The sequence below is a fragment of the Hibiscus syriacus genome, unplaced genomic scaffold (assembly GCF_006381635.1).
Source record: "Hibiscus syriacus cultivar Baekdansim isolate YM2019G1 unplaced genomic scaffold, ASM638163v2 tig00110472_pilon, whole genome shotgun sequence".
Taxonomy (NCBI): domain Eukaryota; kingdom Viridiplantae; phylum Streptophyta; class Magnoliopsida; order Malvales; family Malvaceae; genus Hibiscus; species Hibiscus syriacus.
Window position 1 is genome coordinate 3,065,620 of NW_024062752.1, and position 21,909 is coordinate 3,087,528.

At 35.8% G+C, this 21,909-nt stretch overlaps 1 protein-coding gene across 1 annotated transcript; it reads right to left on the bottom strand.

Moving 5' to 3' along the window:
- Positions 1-39: 39 nt before the first annotated feature.
- On the bottom strand, positions 40-1,692 carry LOC120127795 (nuclear poly(A) polymerase 4-like). The gene is given in 3 exon segments (XM_039145616.1): positions 40-1,300; positions 1,302-1,425; positions 1,428-1,692. Coding segments are annotated over 3 exon segments (1,650 nt in total).
- Between the last annotated feature and the right edge of the window lie 20,217 nt (positions 1,693-21,909).

Genomic DNA, 21,909 nt, shown 5'->3' on the forward strand with positions numbered 1-21,909 from the left:
TATAAATACACATATCTAAAACAATTGCCCCCCAAAAAATCAGCAAACATATCGACTTATAATCCCGGGTGAACCTGAATGATTCCTATCAAGAGTCCTACATTTCAATAGCCTATGTTGCTCACTATTTTCTCCAGCGGCATCCTTTTTCCTTTTAAGGCATTTCTCACCAGATTCAGTTTGATATGCAACACCATTGTTGAGCACATAAGCTGGAAGCTTCTTCCTACGGACATGGGATACATAGATTTCCATTCCAGGTTTCCGAAACATGTACAACATGCTCATTGAATGCCGGAACTCATCAACCGACCAACGTATTTCGAACTTCTGACCTTGTTGAATTATTTCCCCCTGTTTTCCTTGTAATCCCATAAAAAATGCAGAATGAAATCTTGTTTTAGAGGCATCTACATACTCCTGAGGATAAGGATGGCACAGCAGCTTTCCGAGAGTATCGCGTTCGATCATCAACGTCAGCTGCCTCAGCCGGGATTCTACCCAGCCTTTCCAAGCACGCAAGTCATCAGCATCAGCTGCAACAATGTCAACCTGCAAATAGTTTTTGTAGCTACGGAAGAACAAATAAGGCTCAAACAGAGCACTCCACTTTGCTCCATTCAGCTCAATTTTGTCACAAATGTTGTTGCCATGCTGGAACTGCTCCATCATGACGCCAAGGGTGCTTGAGGAAACATTGTAGCTAGAATTCATGCATGGATAGGCAGGTGTAATAATTGGCATAAGATGAGTCCTATCACGAGAAATTTTACGAGGATCCCATACAGAAAATCCAAGTCCATCTTCTTCAATTGCGCAAAGCATAACTGGGTTGGGCCAACGCCACTGAGTAAAGACCCTAAAGAATCGTGAAACAAGCATGCTTGGAACCGCATTCGGATAAAGTTGGCAAATTCGAGCAACAATAAGTGCCCAGTTAACACCCCCTTGAAATCCAGTCACATTGGAATAAACACATCGCCTTTTAGCCCAAAACTTCAAACAACGAAGCGTAGTGCGAAAATTCTCGACATTCGGCACCAGTTTCAGGATTTGATCTGCAACCCTGCAGCCATTGAGACTTCGAACAGTAGGCTCATCAACATCGTGCAATAATGTCACGTCGGAGATGTCCAGATCTTGAGGCACAACCAAACGAGAGATGCTTGCATAAAGAAGATCAATTGGAATTCCATTGAGCTTGAATTTCATTACAGGGAAATGAGCATCCGGAACTGGTTGTAACTCTGTAACTTCTTCCCTTCCTGCCAGGATATTGTGCAGTACAAAGAAGAAATCTCTCTCGGTTCACATAGGATGGTCCAACGCATAAAGCGTCTATGTCAGAGCCAGGTCCATGAACCCCAAGCCGATAAGAACCAAAAGTAAATATGAGAGCATTTGCATCTTCAACCATCTTATCTACCCCTTCAAACGAGTAACTTGTTTGACCCAATTAGTTGCAATCTCTTGAATTCGAACAACAACTTCTTCTGTCTTTGAAGCTTCCTCTTCGCTCTCATACAGCCCAGCTTCCGCCAAAAACCTTCCCAAATAACGACTTCTTAGTATGTCGGCTTCGGTCGTACCCGCCATGGAAATCTGCTTTGTGAGGCCATACTGTGTCGCTGGCGCTTCTATCGGCGGCGGCGAGTTACCTAATCCCTCTGAACTCACCATCTCTACACCCATTTAGCGCCAAAAGGGAAAAAACTGTTGGATCATAAACTTGATCCATTATGGGAGCCTAAACCCAAACCCAAACTAAATTGATGTCATTACTTACATCATTTAATTAAAGATGTCATTGCTTACATCATTTAATTAATGATGTCATTGCTTACATCAATTTAGTTAGGTGAGAGTTAGATATTTGTTGAATTTGTAATGGTTTAAATTAGTTTATTTGTGTGGTGTAGGATTGTTCTTGAGTAGTATAAATACCCCTTCCCATTTTAGTTTTAAGCATCAAGAAAAAATTAAGAGCTTCTAAGTGAGTGAAGAAGCAAAGTCTTATAAGAGTGAGTTGTAGTTCTTGTTTTTGAGTGAGAGTACTCTTGTAATATTTCTTTGAGTTTCAATAAAAGTTGTTTGTGTGAGTGTTTTATTTCCAACAAAGTGGCATCAGAGAGAGTTGGAAAGATCGAAGGTCTCGACGAGAGGAATACGACGCCGCCAGAATTTTCTCAATCTGAGTTCTGACGCACCGCCACGCACCGCCGGAAGACTGCTGCCAGAAAATCGAGTTGACTCACCGAGTTGAGCCGATTCAGCCGAGTTGGAGCCCTTGACCGAGTTGTCCAAGTCCCTCCAAAGTTTTTTTTTTCATCGTTCCGGATTCATCCGTGCAATCGGATTTTACAAAATCTCATTATATTGAGAGATATGGCAAATGGTATGGCACCATTCCAAGTTCCGACACTCAACAACAACAACTACGACAACTGGAGTATCAAAATGAAGGCACTTCTTGGATCACAAGATGTGTGGGATATCATAGAGAAAGGCTATAATGAGCCTGCGGATGATGATGTTTTTGCTACTCTTACACCAGATCAAAAGACAACTTTGAAGGATTCAAGAAAGAGAGACAAGAAGGCTCTCTACCTCATCTATCAAGCATTAGATGATGATGGTTTTGAAAAGATTTCAAGTGCAAGCTCTAGCAAGGAAGCGTGGGAGAAGCTGCAAACCTCTTACAAAGGATCCGAGCAAGTGAAGAAGGTTCGTCTCCAAACATTAAGAGGTGAATTCGAATCCTTAAACATGAAAGCATCTGAGTCTATTTCAGATTATTTCTCAAGAGTAGTAGCTGTTTCTAATCAATTAAAAAGAAATGGTGAAAAGTTAGACGATGTGAGGATAATAGAGAAGATACTCCGTTCGTTGGATCCCAAATTTGAGCACATCGTCGTGACGATTGAAGAAACTAAAGACTTGGAAGAAATGAAGATCGAACAGCTCCAAGGATCATTGCAAGCATACGAAGAGAAGCATAAAAAGAAGCATGAGTTTACTGAGCAACTCCTCAAGCTGCAACTCAAGGATATGCATGAGAGTCAACGCAATGATAGAAACCAACGTGGCCAAGGCAGAGGTAGAGGCCATGGACGAGGTGGAAGTCGAGGTCGTGGACGAGGCTGGAATTACAACAATAACAATTCCAACAACAACTATGAGAAAGGAGAAAGCTCAACACGAGGCCGTGGAAGAATTAATCCAAACTCAAAGTATGACAAATCTCAAATTCGATGTTATAATTGTCAAAAATTTGGGCATTATGCTTCAGAATGTAGAGCTCCCAACAACAAAATTGAGGAGAAGGCCAATTACGTGGAGGAAAAGACAGATGGCAAAGAAACTCTTCTTCTAGCACGAAAGGAAACTGATGGTGGCCAAGCAAATTCCTGGTATCTTGACAGTGGTGCAAGCAATCACATGTGTGGAAGGAAAGACATGTTTGTGGAGCTAGACGAGTCAGTAAGTGGAAATGTTTCGTTTGGAGATGATTCCACAATAGCAGTGAAAGGGAGAGGTAACATTCTTATCCGTTTGAAAGATGGGAGACATCAATTTATTTCAAATGTCTACTATGTGCCCAATATGAAAAGTAACATTTTAAGTTTAGGGCAACTGGTAGAGAAAGGTTATGATATTCATATGAATAATTATAATCTTTCTATAAAAGATGATAAGAATAACTTCATTGCTAAAGTGCCGATGTCAAAGAATAGAATGTTCTTGATCAACATACAAAATGATGTTGCAAAGTGCCTGAAAGCTTGCTACAAAGATGCATCATGGCTTTGGCATCTTCGATTTGGGCATCTCAATTTTGGAGGTCTAGAGCTATTATCTAAGAAGGAGATGGTGAAAGGACTACCTCACATCAACCATCCTGACCAACTCTGTGAAGGGTGTCTAGTCGGGAAACAATTCAGGAAAAGCTTTCCAAAGGAGTCAGAGACAAGAGCTAAGAAGCCACTTGAGCTCATCCATACCGATGTGTGTGGACCGATCAAGCCAAGCTCTCTCGGTAACAATAACTATTTCTTCTCTTCATTGATGATTTTTCAAGAAAAACCTGGGTATATTTCTTGAAACAGAAGTCAGAAGTTTTTGAAGTCTTCAAGAAGTTCAAAGCAGCAGTGGAGAGAGAAAGCGGTAGAAAGATCAAAGCCATGAGATCCGATCGAGGTGGAGAATTTACTTCCAGGGAGTTTCAAGAGTTCTGTGAAGCAAATGGAATTCGTCGACCAATGACAGTTCCTAGATCCCCCCAGCAAAATGGTGTGGCAGAAAGAAAGAATAGAACAATCCTCGACATGGCACGAAGCATGCTCAAAAGCAAGAAACTACCCAAAGAATTTTGGGCGGAAGCAGTATCGTGTGCAGTCTACTTGTCAAATCGATCTCCAACAAGAAGTGTATGGGGAAAGACACCGCAAGAGGCATGGAGTGGAAGAAAGCCTGGCATTTCCCACTTGAGAACCTTTGGAAGTATAGCCCATGTTCACGTACCAGACGAGAGAAGAACGAAGCTTGATGATAAAAGCGAGAGTTTTATCTTCATCGGCTATGATGCTAATTCGAAGGGCTACAAGTTGTACAATCCAGACAATAAGAAGTTTGTGATTAGTCGAGATGTGGTCTTCAACGAAGAAGGAGAATGGGATTTTAACTCTCATACAGATGACTTCAATTTCTTTCCTCAGTTTGAAGAAGATGAGCAGACAATGAGGGAGCAACTAGATGAATCTCAACAAGAGCTTGCAACTCCACCCACTTCACCAACATCAACCACTCAAGGAGACTCATCACCTTCATCATCGTCAAGTGGGAGTCAAAGTGAAAGAGTTGTGCAACGCACAAGAAGCCTTAGAGATCTCTATGAGGTAACTGAACGACAAGATAATCTTACATTATTTTGTCTGTTTGCCGATTGTGAACCAGTGAGCTTTCAAGAAGCGGTACAAGAAAAGAAATGGAGAGATGCGATGGACGAAGAAATCAAGGCCATCGAGAAGAATGACACATGGGAACTTACCTCACTTCCCAAGGGACATAAGGCGATAGGTATCAAATGGGTGTACAAAACAAAGCAAAACGCCAAAGGAGAGATTGAAAGGCACAAGGCGAGGCTAGTTGCTAAAGGCTATAGTCAAAAGGCTGGAATTGACTATGATGAGGTATTTGCTCCTGTTGCTCGATTGGAGACTATCAGACTAATCATTTCTTTGGCAGCTCAAAACAAGTGGAAGATACAACAGATGGATGTAAAGTCCGCCTTCCTAAATGGAGTTCTTGAAGAGGAACTTTACATTCAGCAACCATCAGGCTATGAAGTCAAAGGGCATGAAGACAAGGTGTTGAAGTTGAAGAAGGCTCTTTACGGGCTAAAACAAGCACCAAGGGCATGGAATAGCCGAATCGACAAGTACTTCCAAGAGAATGGCTTCAACAAATGTCCCTACGAGCATGCTCTATATATCAAGATCAAAGATGAAGATATTTTGATCGTGTGCCTCTACGTGGACGATTTGATCTTAACTGGAAGCAACCCAAGCATGTTTAATGAATTCAAGGATGTGATGATGAAAGAATTCGAGATGACAGACATGGGGCTCATGGCGTACTACCTTGGCATTGAAGTTAAGCAACAAAATGATGGAATTTTCATTTCACAGGAAAGCTATGCAAAGGAGATACTGAAGAAGTTCAAGATGGAGAACTGTAAGCCAATAAGCACACCGGCAGAATACGGGATCAAGATGACCAAATATGAAGAAGGCGAAAGTGTAGATCCAACATTCTTCAAAAGTTTGGTAGGAAGTCTACGCTATCTAACTTGCACGAGACCCGATATTCTTCACGCAGTTGGATTGGTTAGTCGCTACATGGAATCCCCAACAACCACCCATTTTAAAGCCGCAAAGAGAATTCTTCGCTATCTGAAAGGTACAATTGACTTTGGCTTGTTCTATTCAGTTTCTAATGATTACAAGCTTGTTGGATATAGCGACAGTGATTGGGGTGGAGACATAGATAATCGAAGGAGCACTACTGGATTCGTATTTTTCATGGGAGATATTGCATTCACATGGATGTCAAAGAAACAACCGATTGTCACATTGTCCACTTGTGAAGCGGAATATGTTGCTGCTACCTCATGTGTTTGTCATGCAATTTGGCTTAGAAATCTATTGAAGGATATTGGTTTGATACAAGAAGAGCCTACCAAGCTTTGTGTCGACAACAAGTCAGCCATTGCCTTAGCGAAGAATCCAGTATTCCATGATCGAAGCAAGCACATTGATATTCGCTACCACTATATAAGGGAGTGTGTTGCAAGAAAAGATGTGGAAGTTGAATATGTGAAGTCACAAGATCAAGTTGCTGATATTTTTACCAAGCCACTGACCAGCGAAGACTTCTTAAGATTAAGGAACCTACTAGGGGTCACGAGATCAAGTTTAAGGGAGGGTGTTGGATCATAAACTTGATCCATTATGGGAGCCTAAACCCAAACCCAAACTAAATTGATGTCATTACTTACATCATTTAATTAAAGATGTCATTGCTTACATCATTTAATTAATGATGTCATTGCTTACATCAATTTAGTTAGGTGAGAGTTAGATATTTGTTGAATTTGTAATGGTTTAAATTAGTTTATTTGTGTGGTGTAGGATTGTTCTTGAGTAGTATAAATACCCCTTCCCATTTTAGTTTTAAGCATCAAGAAAAAATTAAGAGCTTCTAAGTGAGTGAAGAAGCAAAGTCTTATAAGAGTGAGTTGTAGTTCTTGTTTTTGAGTGAGAGTACTCTTGTAATATTTCTTTGAGTTTCAATAAAAGTTGTTTGTGTGAGTGTTTTATTTCCAACAAAAACCCTAGAAATTCCGATGGAAATCGAACCACGAAAACTTTAGCGTTGGACGAACAAAGGAAAACCCCAACTAAAGAATTTCTCCGATAAAGCAAATGAACAAAAGCCGAATAAAAAGAAAAAAAGAAAAAAAAAGAATAAGAGATTGCGAGGAGGCGGTGAGATGATTTCCCGGGAAAATTTTAAACCTAAAAGAAATAATATAAAGGTTTGTAGATATATCTATCAATATATACACATATATTCCTACTTAGAGTTTAATATGGACAATATATTGAATTGAAAAAATCATTACAAATATTAAAAAAATAAAAATGTGGAACTAGCCGTTTAGAGTTTAAACCTAAAAGGACTCTTAAATTTATTGATTTCAAAATATTTTACAATAACCGAATATGATAAAAAAAATTAGGATAAATTACACGTCTAGTATCTTAATTATTACTTTTATTTCGTTTTGGTCACTCATGTATTATTTTTTAAAATCATACATAATATTATATTTTGATTTCATTTTAGTCTTTCATCGTTAAAAATTTAATAGAATTATTGGCGCAATATTTTTAAAATATTCAATGATGATGTGACATTATCTTCTGGTGACATCAGAGGCGGAACCAAGAATTTATTAAGACGAAAGTTAAAGTATTTTTTATTTTTCATAAATAAATTTTTTTAATTGAGGGGCCAAGTAAATTTTTCTTTATTTATTTTTTAAAAAAAATATTTTTTTTAATATTAATTAATACTTTAAAAAAATTGGTGGGGGCCAAGACTCTTCTTGGCCCCATGAAGTTCCGCCAATGGGTGACATGTCATCATCATCGTTAATTTTTTAACAACGGGTGACCAAAATGAAATCAAATCGTAATGTAATGTGTAATTTTGAAACAAAAAATAGTTGAAAACTTACTCACATACCTAAAGACTATAAAAAAACTTTGAGTCCGTTTGGTTTAAAAAATAGAGAAAATAACCTCAGTGACCGAAAATTCCTTATAATATACGATTTTGACCAACTTTTTTTCGATTTGCCAAAATGACCAACAAAATCGCAATGCGATCTCTAAATCGCAACGTGATCTCCAGTATCGCAAATCACTTTCCAGATTCGCAACGCGATAATACATAATCGCAACACGATTCTAACTATCGTAACGCGATTCTGACTGTCGCAACGCGATTCTTACTGTCGCAACGCGATAATACAAAATTGCAATGCGATTTTCAAAGCGCCATTAGTATCGCAACGCGTATTTTATTTTCAAATTCCAAATAAGAATATTAATACATCACGTAATCGCAACTCTTAACCTAAAACCCTAAATCACAACTCAGTCCCATCTCCATTCTCACTCTCATCGGCGACATCCGTCCACATCTCCGACGAAATCCGTCCCCATCTCCGACGAAATCCGTCTATCTCCATCTCTCAGAGCCACCCTCACAATCATTCACGATCAGAAATGGAAAATCAACCAAATCAACCACCGAGGGTTAGTTTTTTTAATTATTTTTATTTTAAAATTTTTGCATTATTATTAGGTTTTTCATATTGAAATTGATGATAAGTTTACTGGTAATTTCAATAATAGATTAACCATTTCACTTAGATTGCTTTTTAAATTCATTCGATTGTTGCCAATACTGCTAAACTGTTTAGTCTTTAACCCTGTAAAGTTAGTATTTGTCTTTGTTTTGTCTTTTAGTTGAAGTAATGCAATTCATTCAAGTTTCAATTTTAGACAATGACTATTTGAAACCGAGGATCGCAACGCGAAATGAAAATCGCAACGATAGTCAAATTCGCGTTGCGATTTTCATTTCGCGTTGCGATAGTCATTTTTGTGTTGCGATTTTAAGTTTCAGAAACTATTATTATTCTTCTGCAAATTGAAACTTGAATGAATTGCATTACTTCAACCAAAAAACAAAGACAAATTGTAACATCCGCAATACCGGGTTAGTGACTAAATTGAAAAGTTTTAGAATTTGGTGATCAATTTAGGAAAAATTGAAAAGTTTAGGGATTTAAAGTGTAATATTTTGATAGTGGATTAAATGGTAATTATGGAAGAATTGAAAGGGTATTATGGTCTTTTTATGTAAAAGATATTTATCTTTTATTTAAAAAGAGAAGCTTATGGGTGAGGAAGTATCTGGAAAGCTTCATTCTTCTTCTTTCTTCTTCCCGTTGGTTTACTTCATAAGGGTGAGTTTAATTTCAGCTTCTTAATTCTTGAATTATAAATTAGTTTTGATTCTTTGGGTATTAAATAAGCTTAAGGAAAGCTTATATGGGATTTAAACAATAAGATAAAGGAATTAAGAAGGAATTTGTAATATGAGTTTTAAGATGAAATTTTGATATGGTATGGTTGTTGAAGTTTTATGAATGAATTTGACTTGTCATCAATCTATTTAAGAAGTATGAAGTGTTAGAATTGGAATTAGAACACATTGAAAATTTAGTGTGATTCTTGAATGCCATGTAAATGATGGAATTTTGGGTTTAAAGAAGTGATTATGGAATAGAAATGAGTTTAAATATTTGTATGGAAGTTAGGAATATTAAAGGAAGTAAAATATGAAGGTTTAAGCTGAAATGAAGTGAATTTCGAGCTCAAAAATATGATTTCTGGGCAAGGGGAGCCGATACCCCTTCAAACGAACAAAATTTCCAGAATGTCATGAGGGAATCGATTCCCCCATAGTAGGGAACCGATTCCCCCTAAAGAAAAATTGTAAATATTGGTTTAATAAGTTCGTTTAAGTTGCTAGTATCAAATTACAAGGTGTAGGTATCTAATAATTGTCTTAAAATGTATAATTATGTAGATTCAGAGCCTAAACGAGTTCCGGAATCATTGACAAGTAAGATCGATAAAAAGGGAAGATAAGAGATTGGAATAGACTAGTGAGGCCAGGTGAGTGCATATTAGTATTACATGATGTTAAATGGAAATAAGACTTGCAACAAGTCTATTTATATAGTAAAATGCATGAATTTATAAATAGAAGTATATACGTGTATGATTTATATGTGTTGACATGTTATTGTATATATGTATTATATGGTTGATGTGAATGTGTGATATGTTGTGATGATATAAACCATATGATATGATAATAAACTATATGAATATGTGATTATGAATAGGTAGAAAGGAAACAAATGATGATATAAGAATCCATTATAAGATATATGATATGAAAATATGATAGTGAGCTATGTGAAAGAGCTATGAGATATATGAGTTATATGGAAATATATGCGAACAAGATATGGCATCTATGTTTATATGAAACAATGCAAGGTGATATGAGCTGTGTGAGATATGAATATAAAATCATATGAGAAGTGAAAATAATTACATGAAAATAGACTAAGTGATTACATGTATATGTGAAAGAAGCTATATGATAAGATCTATGTGATTACATGCAACATATGATATTAGATATATGTTTACACATACATGTGGTATGTGACAGAAGAGAAGGAACATGTGATTATGAGATCAATGATTACACGTACATGTGATACGTGACTGAAAAGAAAAGATATGTGTTTATAAGAGAAAGAATATAAATAAGTAATGTGAACTGTTATAAATGATAATGCCCATGTTATGTGATATGAGAGCTAGGGGTATAGTTGGCATGCCAAGGGTCGAGGGTTTACCTATGTTCTTCGGGACATATGGACTGTTTACCTATGTTCTTCGGGACATATGGACTGTTTACCTATGTTCTTCGGGACATATGGACTGTTTACCTATGTTCTTCGGGACATATGGACTGATTACCTAGGTTCTTCGGAATCTATGGACTGGTCCTTCGGGACATTGATCGAGCTGTGGTGACAGCATATGTGTGCACAACCTCAATGTACTCACATACCTTAAGTTCTCACTAGTGTACATGGGCTAATAAAGTGATTAAACAAGCATACTGAAGGTGATATGTATACGATGGGTTTATAAATGGTTATCAAAGGTAAGTGGTTTGAAATGTGTTACATGAACCATATGATGTTATGTGTATTTCTTAATGATAATGATGGTATATGTTTATGTATGCTTTATGTTATATGAAATATTATATGTTTTATATGCCTCACTAAGTCAACGACTTAGCGTGTTTATTTCACACGTAGGTTTCGAGAAGAGTAAAGAGTAATGCGGGCAAGACAGGTCAGTTCTCCTTACCAAATGTCAGATCAGAAAATATATGTACTATATATAGAGTGTAGTTGGCATGTAGTCTAAAGATATAAATTGTATGAACTCTGATATATATTTTGTAAATGTTTTGAATAAGTTAAATGTTATCAAAGTTTTTAAATTACTCACTATTTTATACGAATAAATGTTTGAAAAGTCAATGTGACACTTCAGACTCGTATCCGGGTCGGATAGGGGTTGGGGGTGTTACATTTAATGGTATCAGAGCTAAGGTTTAGCTGATTCTCGGCATAAACCGAAGTCCAAAGTGTAATAAAATGTGTACATGCCAACATAGAGTGAAAAAAAAATTCTGATCTGATAGGGTAAGGAGTGTGCTGTCTTGTTAATAGAGTTAAATTGTTATGTTATATAAGATAAGTTAATACTAAGAATGATTTATGAAATTTATATATATGTTTATATGATATGATGGATGATATGTGAACATATGCAATTGACATATGTTACACAATATGAATTGGATGAGCATATGCACACGTGATATCTGATAGAAGAAATGATATGAGCACATGAAAATATGAGAGTTTCCAAAGTGAAATACAAGATGATAGACCTGAAGGTAATAGCATTCACCTGCCCTGGCCAGGCAGGGAGAAGAGCGAAAACCTCAGGGAATGTCTTTATAAGATTAGAGGATGATTCATGATATTGAATGATAATCCGATGTGTTTTTAATTGTATACTTCGTTAACTCATAGAATGAATGTATCGAAATAGTTAAAAGAGTTATGAGCACCCAATCTCAAGGGTGAATTTGAGGAAGGCTCTGTTGTTACAGACCTTTGGGTATATGATATGAAGATAATGCTAGAAGATGTTTATTTCTCCATAGTGAAGAAATTAAATTGAGAAGTTTGTTATTATGTGGATAAGATGGAATATGATGAACGAGTGTCACCATAAGGATGTTAAAAGATCAAGTGACGTGGTTATTGTTTGTAAAAGAGTTTGTATTCTAGATGGAAATAGTTAGCATTGGCTAACAAGAGTATGTGATGAAAATGTAATGGAATTATAATATATTGACAGGTTATGATAACCAAATATGAAGAGGATTTGGATACAGTTGTATAGTTTGATCATTGTAAGGTGTTGTGGTGAAGAAGATAATGATTTGTATGTTTGAAGGAAATACAAGTACAATAGATGATAAGAATGAGGTTCTGTACAAGTAAGGTTGATTATCAAAGTTATGAAAAGATATAGTTTAGTTATGTTATAAGAAGATTTTGATAATGAAAGGATTAAAAATGATAAATGATTATAAGGAAGTGCAGATTATAAGTTTGATTAGAAGTAAGAAAAGTATGTAAGGTTATATGAAGAGATTATGTGTATCGTAATACAGATAAGGATGAAAGGTTGAGCAAAAGTTTGGATTGTGGTGAATTAATTAGGAAATGAGGAAAGAAATCAATTGATTGATTTTTGATTTTGAGTGATAAGAATTGATGTTACTGTCTACAGGATAAGTAACATTATATGAATGAAATCAGAGTTATGAATTTGAAACAAAGGGATAGTATTGTGTATAAGAAAGAGTGTGGAGATGATAAGGATTTGTACTTTAGAATGAAAGAGTTAGCGTTGACTAACAAGATTTTGTGATGAAATTGTATTGGATATAGTTGTATATTTTGATTACGTAAATACGATATAGTGAATGAATTGAGGATTCGTATGGAAGTGTAAATGATAAGTTCGATATAGAAACACGAAAAGTGTGCAAGGTGATGTGAAAATATTGTTTGACTCCTTAAAGTATATGTTTAATCACAATTGAAGAAGATTTAAAGTTGAGTTTTGGTCAAATGATGACGAAATACAAGTTTGGTATGGTTATAAGGTAATTAGAGAGTTATGAAGAAATAGATGGATTTCTGATATAGAGTGATGAGATGGATGTTACTGTCAACGTGATGAGTGACATTATATGGAATTTTAGAAAGGTCAAAGGAAAAATGCATAATCGAATGAGAGAAAAGACAACAATGGATTGGTATTACTGGTTATTGTTTATATGATAAGCAACAGAAGATGAATGTATAAACGAAAAAGATAGTTGGAAAACTAAAGGATTGAAAAGTAAGTTTCTGATGATGACAAGAAAGAATAAGTCAGGGAAGCAACATAAGAACATTAGAAGATATGTTCTTATTAAGATGTTCAGTGAAAATTCGAGGGCGAATTTTCTTAAAAGGAGGGGAGATTTGTAATATCCGCAATACCGGGTTAGTGACTAAATTGAAAAGTTTCAGAATTTGGTGATCAATTTAGGAAAAATTGAAAAGTTTAGGGATTTAAAGTGTAATATTTGATAGTGGATTAAATGGTAATTATGGAAGAATTAAAAGGGTATTATGGTCTTTTTATGTAAAAGATATTTATCTTTTATTTAAAAAGAGAAGCTTATGGGTGAGGAAGTATCTGGAAAGCTTCATTCTTCTTCTTTCTTCTTCCCGTTGGTTTACTTCATAAGGGTGAGTTTAATTTCAGCTTCTTAATTCTTGAATTATAAATTAGTTTTGATTCTTTGGGTATTAAATATGCTTAAGGAAAGCTTATATGGGATTTAAACAATAAGATAAATGAATTAAGAAGGAATTTGTAATATGAGTTTTAAGATGAAATTTTGATATGGTATGGTTGTTGAAGTTTTATGAATGAATTTGACTTGTCATCAATCTAATTAAGAAGTATGAAGTGTTAGAATTGGAATTAGAACACATTGAAAATTTAGTGTGATTCTTGAATGCCATGTAAATGATGGAATTTTGGGTTTAAAGAAGTGATTATGGAATAGAAATGAGTTTAAATATTTGTATGGAAGTTAGGAATATTAAAGGAAGTAAAATATGAAGGTTTAAGCTGAAATGAAGTGAATTTCGAGCTCAAAAATATGATTTCTGGGCAAGGGGAATCGGTACCCATTCAAGGGGAACCGATACCCCTTCAAACGAACAAAATTTCCAGAATGTCATGAGGGAATCGATACCCCCATAGTAGGGAACCGATTCCCCCTAAAGAAAAATTGTAAATATTGGTTTAATAAGTTCGTTTAAGTTGCTAGTATCAAATTACAAGGTGTAGGTATCTAATAATTGTCTTAAAATGTATAATTATATAGATTCAGAGCCTAAACGAGTTCCGGAATCATTGACAAGTAAGATCGATAAAAAGGGAAGATAAGAGATTGGAATGGACTAGTGAGGCCAGGTGAGTGCATATTAGTATTATATGATGTTAAATGGAAATAAGACTTGCAACAAGTCTATTTATATAGTAAAATGCATGAATTTATAAATAGAAGTATATACGTGTATGATTTATATGTGTTGACATGTTATTGTATATATGTATTATATGGTTGATGTGAATGTGTGATATGTTGTGATGATATAAACCATATGATATGATAATAAACTATATGAATATGTGATTATGAATAGGTAGAAAGGAAACAAATGATGATATAAGAATCCATTATAAGATATATGATATGAAAATATGATAGTGAGCTATGTGAAAGAGCTATGAGATATATGAGTTATATGGAAAATATATGCGAACAAGATATAACATCTATGTTTATATGAAACAATGCAAGGTGATATGAGCTGTGTGAGATATGAATATAAAATCATATGAGAAGTGAAAATAATTACATGAAAATAGACTAAGTGATTACATGTATATGTGAAAGAAGCTATATGATAAGATCTATGTGATTACATGCAACATATGATATTAGATATATGTTTACACATACATGTGGTATGTGACAGAAGAGAAGGAACATGTGATTATGAGATCAATGATTACACGTACATGTGATACGTGACTGAAAAGAAAAGATATGTGTTTATAAGAGAAAGAATATGAATAAGTAATGTGAACTGTTATAAATGATAATGCCCATGTTATGTGATATGAGAGCTAGGGGTATAGTGGCATGCCAAGGGTCGAGGGTTTACCTATGTTCTTCGGGACATATGGACAGTTTACCTATGTTCTTCGGGACATATGGACTATTTACCTATGTTCTTCGGGACATATGGACTGTTTACCTATGTTCTTCGGGACATATGGACTGATTACCTAGGTTCTTCGGAATCTATGGACTGGTCCTTCGGGATATTGATCGAGCTGTGGTGACAGCATATGTGTGCACAACCTCAATGTACTCACATACCTTAAGTTCTCACTAGTGTACATGGGCTAATAAAGTGATTAAACAAGCATATTGAAGGTGATATGTATACGATGGGTTTATAAATGGTTATCAAAGGTAAGTGGTTTGAAATGTGTTACATGAACCATATGATGTTATGTGTATTTCTTAATGATAATAATGGTATATGTTTATGTATGCTTTATGTTATATGAAATATTATATGTTTTATATGCCTCACTAAGTCAACGACTTAGCGTGTGATTGTTTCACACGTAGGTTTCGAGAATAGTAAAGAGTAATACGGGGCAAGACATGTCAGTTCTCCTTACCAAATGTCAGATCAGAAAATATATGTACTATATAGAGTGTAGTTGGCATGTAGTCTAAAGATATAAATTGTATGAACTCTGATATATATTTTGTAAATGTTTTGAATAAGTTAAATGTTATCAAATTTTTTAAATTACTCACTATTTTATACGAATAAATGTTTGAAAAGTCAATGTGACACTTCAGACTCGTATCCGGGTCGGATACGGGTTGGGGGTGTTACACAAATACGAAATTCACAGTGTTGTAAATTTAAGTTTGAAGAATAAACTACTACTACTCTTTATTGTTTTTGTATATCTTCACAGTGTAGTTTTTAATCTAACTTGGTATGTTTATTGTTTTTGTAGAACTTTTTTCGGCTCAATTGACCTTAAGGAATAAAATAAGCCTAGTCACTACAATTGCGTCGAAGCTTTCACCTGTACAAAGAACATTGTTTGAGGATACTTGCTTCGGGCCATGGTTGAAAGTACAACATCCGGGTGGAGATGCTATGTTGACCCATTTGTGGCTTCAGACCATGACTAGCGATCTACCCGAGAGTATAAAACGTGGTAATGAAGAGATATGGTTTCATTTTCCACCGGTGTATACATGTTTTGGGCAGGAGGAGTTTTGCTTAATCACTGGTCTACGCTTAGGACACGATGATGTAGGTTAATACACTAGTCATATTACCCGCCCATCATGGTTATCCCGAGTTTTTCCTGAGTTGTCAATGGAGAAGCCGAATTTACACGTCGGTGACTTGACGAGATTATTGAATAAGAAAGATGGTTTTACTCGGATGGATGACGTCGATGTTGTCCGAGTATGTCTTTTAGTACTTTTGCATGCCGGCTTTTTAGGCAAAGAGGCCAAACAACCTATTCCTAAGGACCTAATATTATTGGTAGAGGACCTAAATGCATGGAACCTGTTTCCGTGGGGTTCGTATCTATGGAAAGCTACATGGAATAAGTTGTCGTCTGCCTTTGATGACCGCAAAATTTTGCGTGACGATGGTTCCAAATACACTTTGTCAGGCTTTATTTGGGCCTTTAAGGTAAGAATTTATATATAATGTTTCCAAAATTATAATTAATTATTTAACAATTACTAATGTTTGTGTATTATATTATTTTTGTAGATTTGGATATTTGAGGCTTTTCCCGACATACAGACATATGCATTAAAAACTTCAAATGATATTCCTAGAGCTATTTTTTGGAAGAGGAAACGACGGTTGTTGATTTGGGAAGAGTTACTACGGTATACGACAATAAATGATGTAAGTTAACACAAATACTACCATGTATATAAACAAGTTATTACTAGTACACGTTTAACTTTGTTTGAGCTTTTATATTGTTAGGAGGCCAACACTCCATTACAGAGGCTGACACCCACGGAGGCTGAGCTTGCTACTGATTGGTGGCAAGCTAGTAAGCGTTTTTTTTATGGCACGGATGATGAGCAGCCTCCACTTCGAGAGTCATCACCTCACCTAGAGCCATCACCTGATTGACCACACTATATACCTCTACAATGAGAGCATCACCTATTCCATCACATCATCGAGCCTCTTCTCCACAATCACCTCATGATAGGCGACCGACAAAGATGCCACGACATTTATCTCCATGTTCTCCACCTCCACGGGATGAGTTAGGGGAGTTACGTGATGAGGTCAATGCCTTGCGTGAGGAGGTCGGTACTTTACGCGATGACAATGGTGCATGTCGTGACGAGGTATCTACTTTACGTGGTGAGGTAGCGGCTCTACGTGAGATGGAAGCATCGTTGCAGAATGAGGTTCATACTCTACGCAACGAGGTAAGTTTAAGATTTTTCATATTTAACTTGATTTATTCGTAATTTCACTTAGATTAACCATTTCACTTAGATTACTTAGCAAATTCATTCGGTTGCTGCCAATACTGCTAAACAGTTCTAAAATAACCTTGTGAAGTTAGTATTTGTCTTTATTTTGTCTTTTGGTTGAAGTAATGCAATCCATTCAAGTTTCAATTTGCAGAAGAAGAATAGTCACAACACGAAACTTAAATCGCAACGCGAAAATGACTATCGCAAAGCGGAAATGACTATCGCAACGCGAAGTTGACTATCGCAACGGGATAATCGCAATGCGAAATAAAAATCGCAACGTGAAAATCACAATGTGAAAATGACTATCGCAATGCGAATTTAGTTTCGTGTTGCGATTTTCTCGTTGCGATTTTTATTTCGTATTGCGATTATCCCGTTGCGATATTCATTTCCGCGTTGCAATAGTCATTTTCGCGTTGCAATTTAAGTTTCGTTTTGCGATTTTAAGTTTCATAAACTATTCTTCTTCTGCAAATTGAAACTTGAATGGATTGAATTACTTCAACCAAAAGACAAAGACAAATACTAACTTCACAGTGTTGCAAATTTAAGTTTTAAGAATAAACTACTACTCTTTATGTTGTCCTTGAACATGCACTAAACCTATATGATGTCCTTTTAAATGTTTATATGTGCTTACTTCCGGAATGTTATCTGATGCATTTTGTGAACTATGATAGAATAATGACTTGGGTGAATACCGTGCAAGTTTGAAACATATTTGTCTTTGTTTTCACTGTTTAATATCATGTCTGTTTTATTTACTGATTTATGTATTAATAATTATTTTTAGCAGCTCGATAAGGTGGATGCTTTACGTCGGGTTTTTCTTGTACGACGGGGTTCACGCATCAGACGGCGTATACGTGCCATTACGTCTCCGTTCACCCCAATAGTGCGAAGACTCCGTAAGAAGAAGCCCGACTCACCTGTCATCGTTCAAGAGGCTTCTCCTATCGTTCAAGAGGCCCCTATCTTCCCTCAAGAGTCCCCTCCCACCGTTCAAGAGGCCCCTGTCATCGTTGAAGAGGTCCCTCCTACCATTTAAGAACCCGATTCATACGGCGTAATATGTCGAATTATTGAGAAATCCCCTCACGTGCCGGACATGATGGATGATTGTTGGCTTTCGTATGAGTTACCGGCCAGTACCATTTCGGCATATGAAGTGGAGAGGAAACAACTACCGGAAACAATTCTGGATAATACCCTTTGGGCTAAAACCGCAGTTGATTTTTATCTACATGAGTGGAGCCAAGGGTGTTATGCTGACATATACGAACTCAACGATGATATGCATTTGTTGATTGATCAGTCTTGGTGGGGTGTGTTATTAGGGGTTGAAGACAAATGTTATTTCGATGGGGGGTTAAGTCTTATATTTCTTCTTATATTTCATTTTGATTAATTTTTTTTAATTTATGTAATTCATTAATATATGTCTTTTTTTGTAAAACAGCATATTGATGCATGAGTGTCACGTCTTCTAATAGTAAGGAAATTGAAGAAAAATAAATAAAAAATACGCGATATACAATTATGCCGACGTCTTTTAACGTAGTTCACTTGAAGAATCAACGACAGGAATCATATGTGTTGGCTAATGGACAAGCTAAACTTTATCCTGCATGGTGGGAGGTCGATAAGGTTAGTATTTATTTTTTTAAAATATTTTAAAGGTGTTCATAAATAAGTGCGCAGTTTGAATTATTACTTATGATTGCAGGTGTTTATCCCTGTTTTGGAACGTACGCATTGGCTTCTCGTCGAGCTTCAGCTCCTATCCCTGAAGATATAGCATTACCAACACTTGTTTCCAATACAATGTGATTATTCAGGAAACAATTAACAATCATGCACCTTAAAACAACTGAATTAACAACCAATTGCATTAGTATTATATGATTAAATATGTCATAATTAAAAGTCAATCTACAATCAATCGCGATTATTACAATTTTAATCAAAACATTCAAAAATAATATCACTATTTAAGGCTCAATCCTACATAGTATTGGGAACAAGTGTTGGTAATGCTCAATCCCACATAGTATTGGAAACACTATTAGGAATGGTATTTAAGGCTTGGCTTTCCCACTTCCTTGTTGAGTGATAGAGAACAAGGGGGACTCTCGCGCACCGTCGCCGCCGTCGTCCCGTCTCGTCTCGTGGTCGTGCTCGTGGTAATATGTGTCTTCGACACGTCCGCGCGAATACTATCTTTTTAGAGAAAATTCTTAAGAAACAAATGCAATACCGTCGTTGCGATTTTGGACTATCGCAACGAATTTGGAATAAATCGCAACGCGAACTTCAACTATCGCAACGAACTTGGAATAAATCGCAACGCGAACTTGGACTATCGCAACGAATTTGGAATAAATCGCAACTCGAACTTCGACTATCGCAATGAACTTGGAATAAATCGCAACGCGAACTTGGACTATCGCAACGAATTTGGAATAAATCGCAACGCGAACTTCGACTATCGCAACGAACTTGGAATAAATCGCAACGCGAACTTGGACTATCGCAACGAATTTGGAATAAATCGCAACGCGAACTTGGACTATCGCAATGCGAATATGTAAATCGTAATGCGATAGTCGAAGTTCGCGTTGCGAATCTGGAAACTGATTTGCGATACCGGAGATCGCGTTGCGAATTATCGATCGCATTGCGATTTAGTTGGTCATTTTGGCAAATCCAAAAAAGTTGGTTAAAATCGTATATTATAAGGCATTTTTGGTCACTGAGGTTATTTTCTCTATATTTTAACGACTCTGAAAGTTTTAGTTTTATCATTTGGTTCCCTAACTATTAAATTAGTTTCTATTAATCATTTTTTATTACGAGGGGAATTATATTGGATTCAAGTTCGCGTATTTGATGGTACGGGTTCGTGAGAGAAAAATTGGAATCTCGACCCAATACCTCCCGATCCATCCGTATGCTTTGCTATGTATTCGAGACATTATGAGTCGTGGAATTAAAGTTCGAGAACAAACGAATGAAGTTTAAATGGTGGATCAGTATGATACAGAAATCGAGGTAATATTTTACTACATCTTTATGCTTTATGGAACATGTGAATATTAGTAAATGCATGAATAAGATAATATTGGTCTCATATATGTAGTTACTTAATTTCTACACTTGATCCGAATACAATAAAAATTCGGTAACTGATTATGGTTCAGATGACTTTTATAAGAAATTGATGGATTGTTAAAATTAAAATTTTAAGTTCTCTGTTTAATGATAAAGGAATCAGCTTGGATCTATAACATATAAATTATTTCATCAAAGGTACTTGGATGGGAAATTATGAGAATATTCCGGAAGAGTAAAATTATGAAAATACCCTTATGTTGTAAGATGACAAGAATTGTCCCTAGAAGTTGACTAATAACTTTGAAATGATATATTGATCTGAGAAAACTACAGATGTGCATAAGAAATGCTAGTTTGCTTAGAAAATTTGGATAACTAGGTTTTAACCCAATAAGGTTTATACAAAATACTAGAAGTCTGTTAAGGATCATTTCGAGATCAAAGAATGTTCAGGAAACCAATTATGTAACACCCCCAACCCGTATCTGAGTCTGAGGTGTCACTTTGACTTTTCAAAACTCCGTTATTTACAAATCCACTAAAATCTTAATTTCATCATTTAAGAAAATGAGTATTTTACATTAATAATTACAATCAAATTTTTCTTTAAAACTATCAGAGCATATTCAATTTAAAATCTTGTAACTACATGCCAACTAACTCTATAAACAAAATACATATGTTCAATATGTTTCTGATCTGATCATCGTAAGGAAAATACTGACATGTCTTGCTTCTCGCTATTCCACTCTCGTTTCTCATACCTACGTGTGAAACAATCACACGCTAAGTCTTTGACTTAGTGAGGCATAAAACATATAATAAAACTCTAACTCGTAATCATGCTTGAACCATTTATACTAACATATTACATACAAGCATCACATCCACATATACATATACTAATTCCTACTATGCACATTTCATATATTCATCTATAAAATAATTATCCATATGCGCACATATCATCCCTCACTTCATAACTTTATCATCTTATTATCATACTTTCACATACATACACATCATTTCACCAAACAAACATATAGTATCACATAACATTTTTCTCATATTATATCCTTTATTTTAGCCCATGTATATATGTGAGAATTGTAGATATGTGAGTCTATTAAGATTGTGTGCTATGCTGTCACTACAGCTCGTATGGGGTCCCACTAGGAGCTACGAATTTGTCCCGAATGACCACTATGAAATATCCCGAAGGATCACTATATGTCCCGAAGGACCGCGTAGACCATCGACTCTTGGCATGCCAACTATACC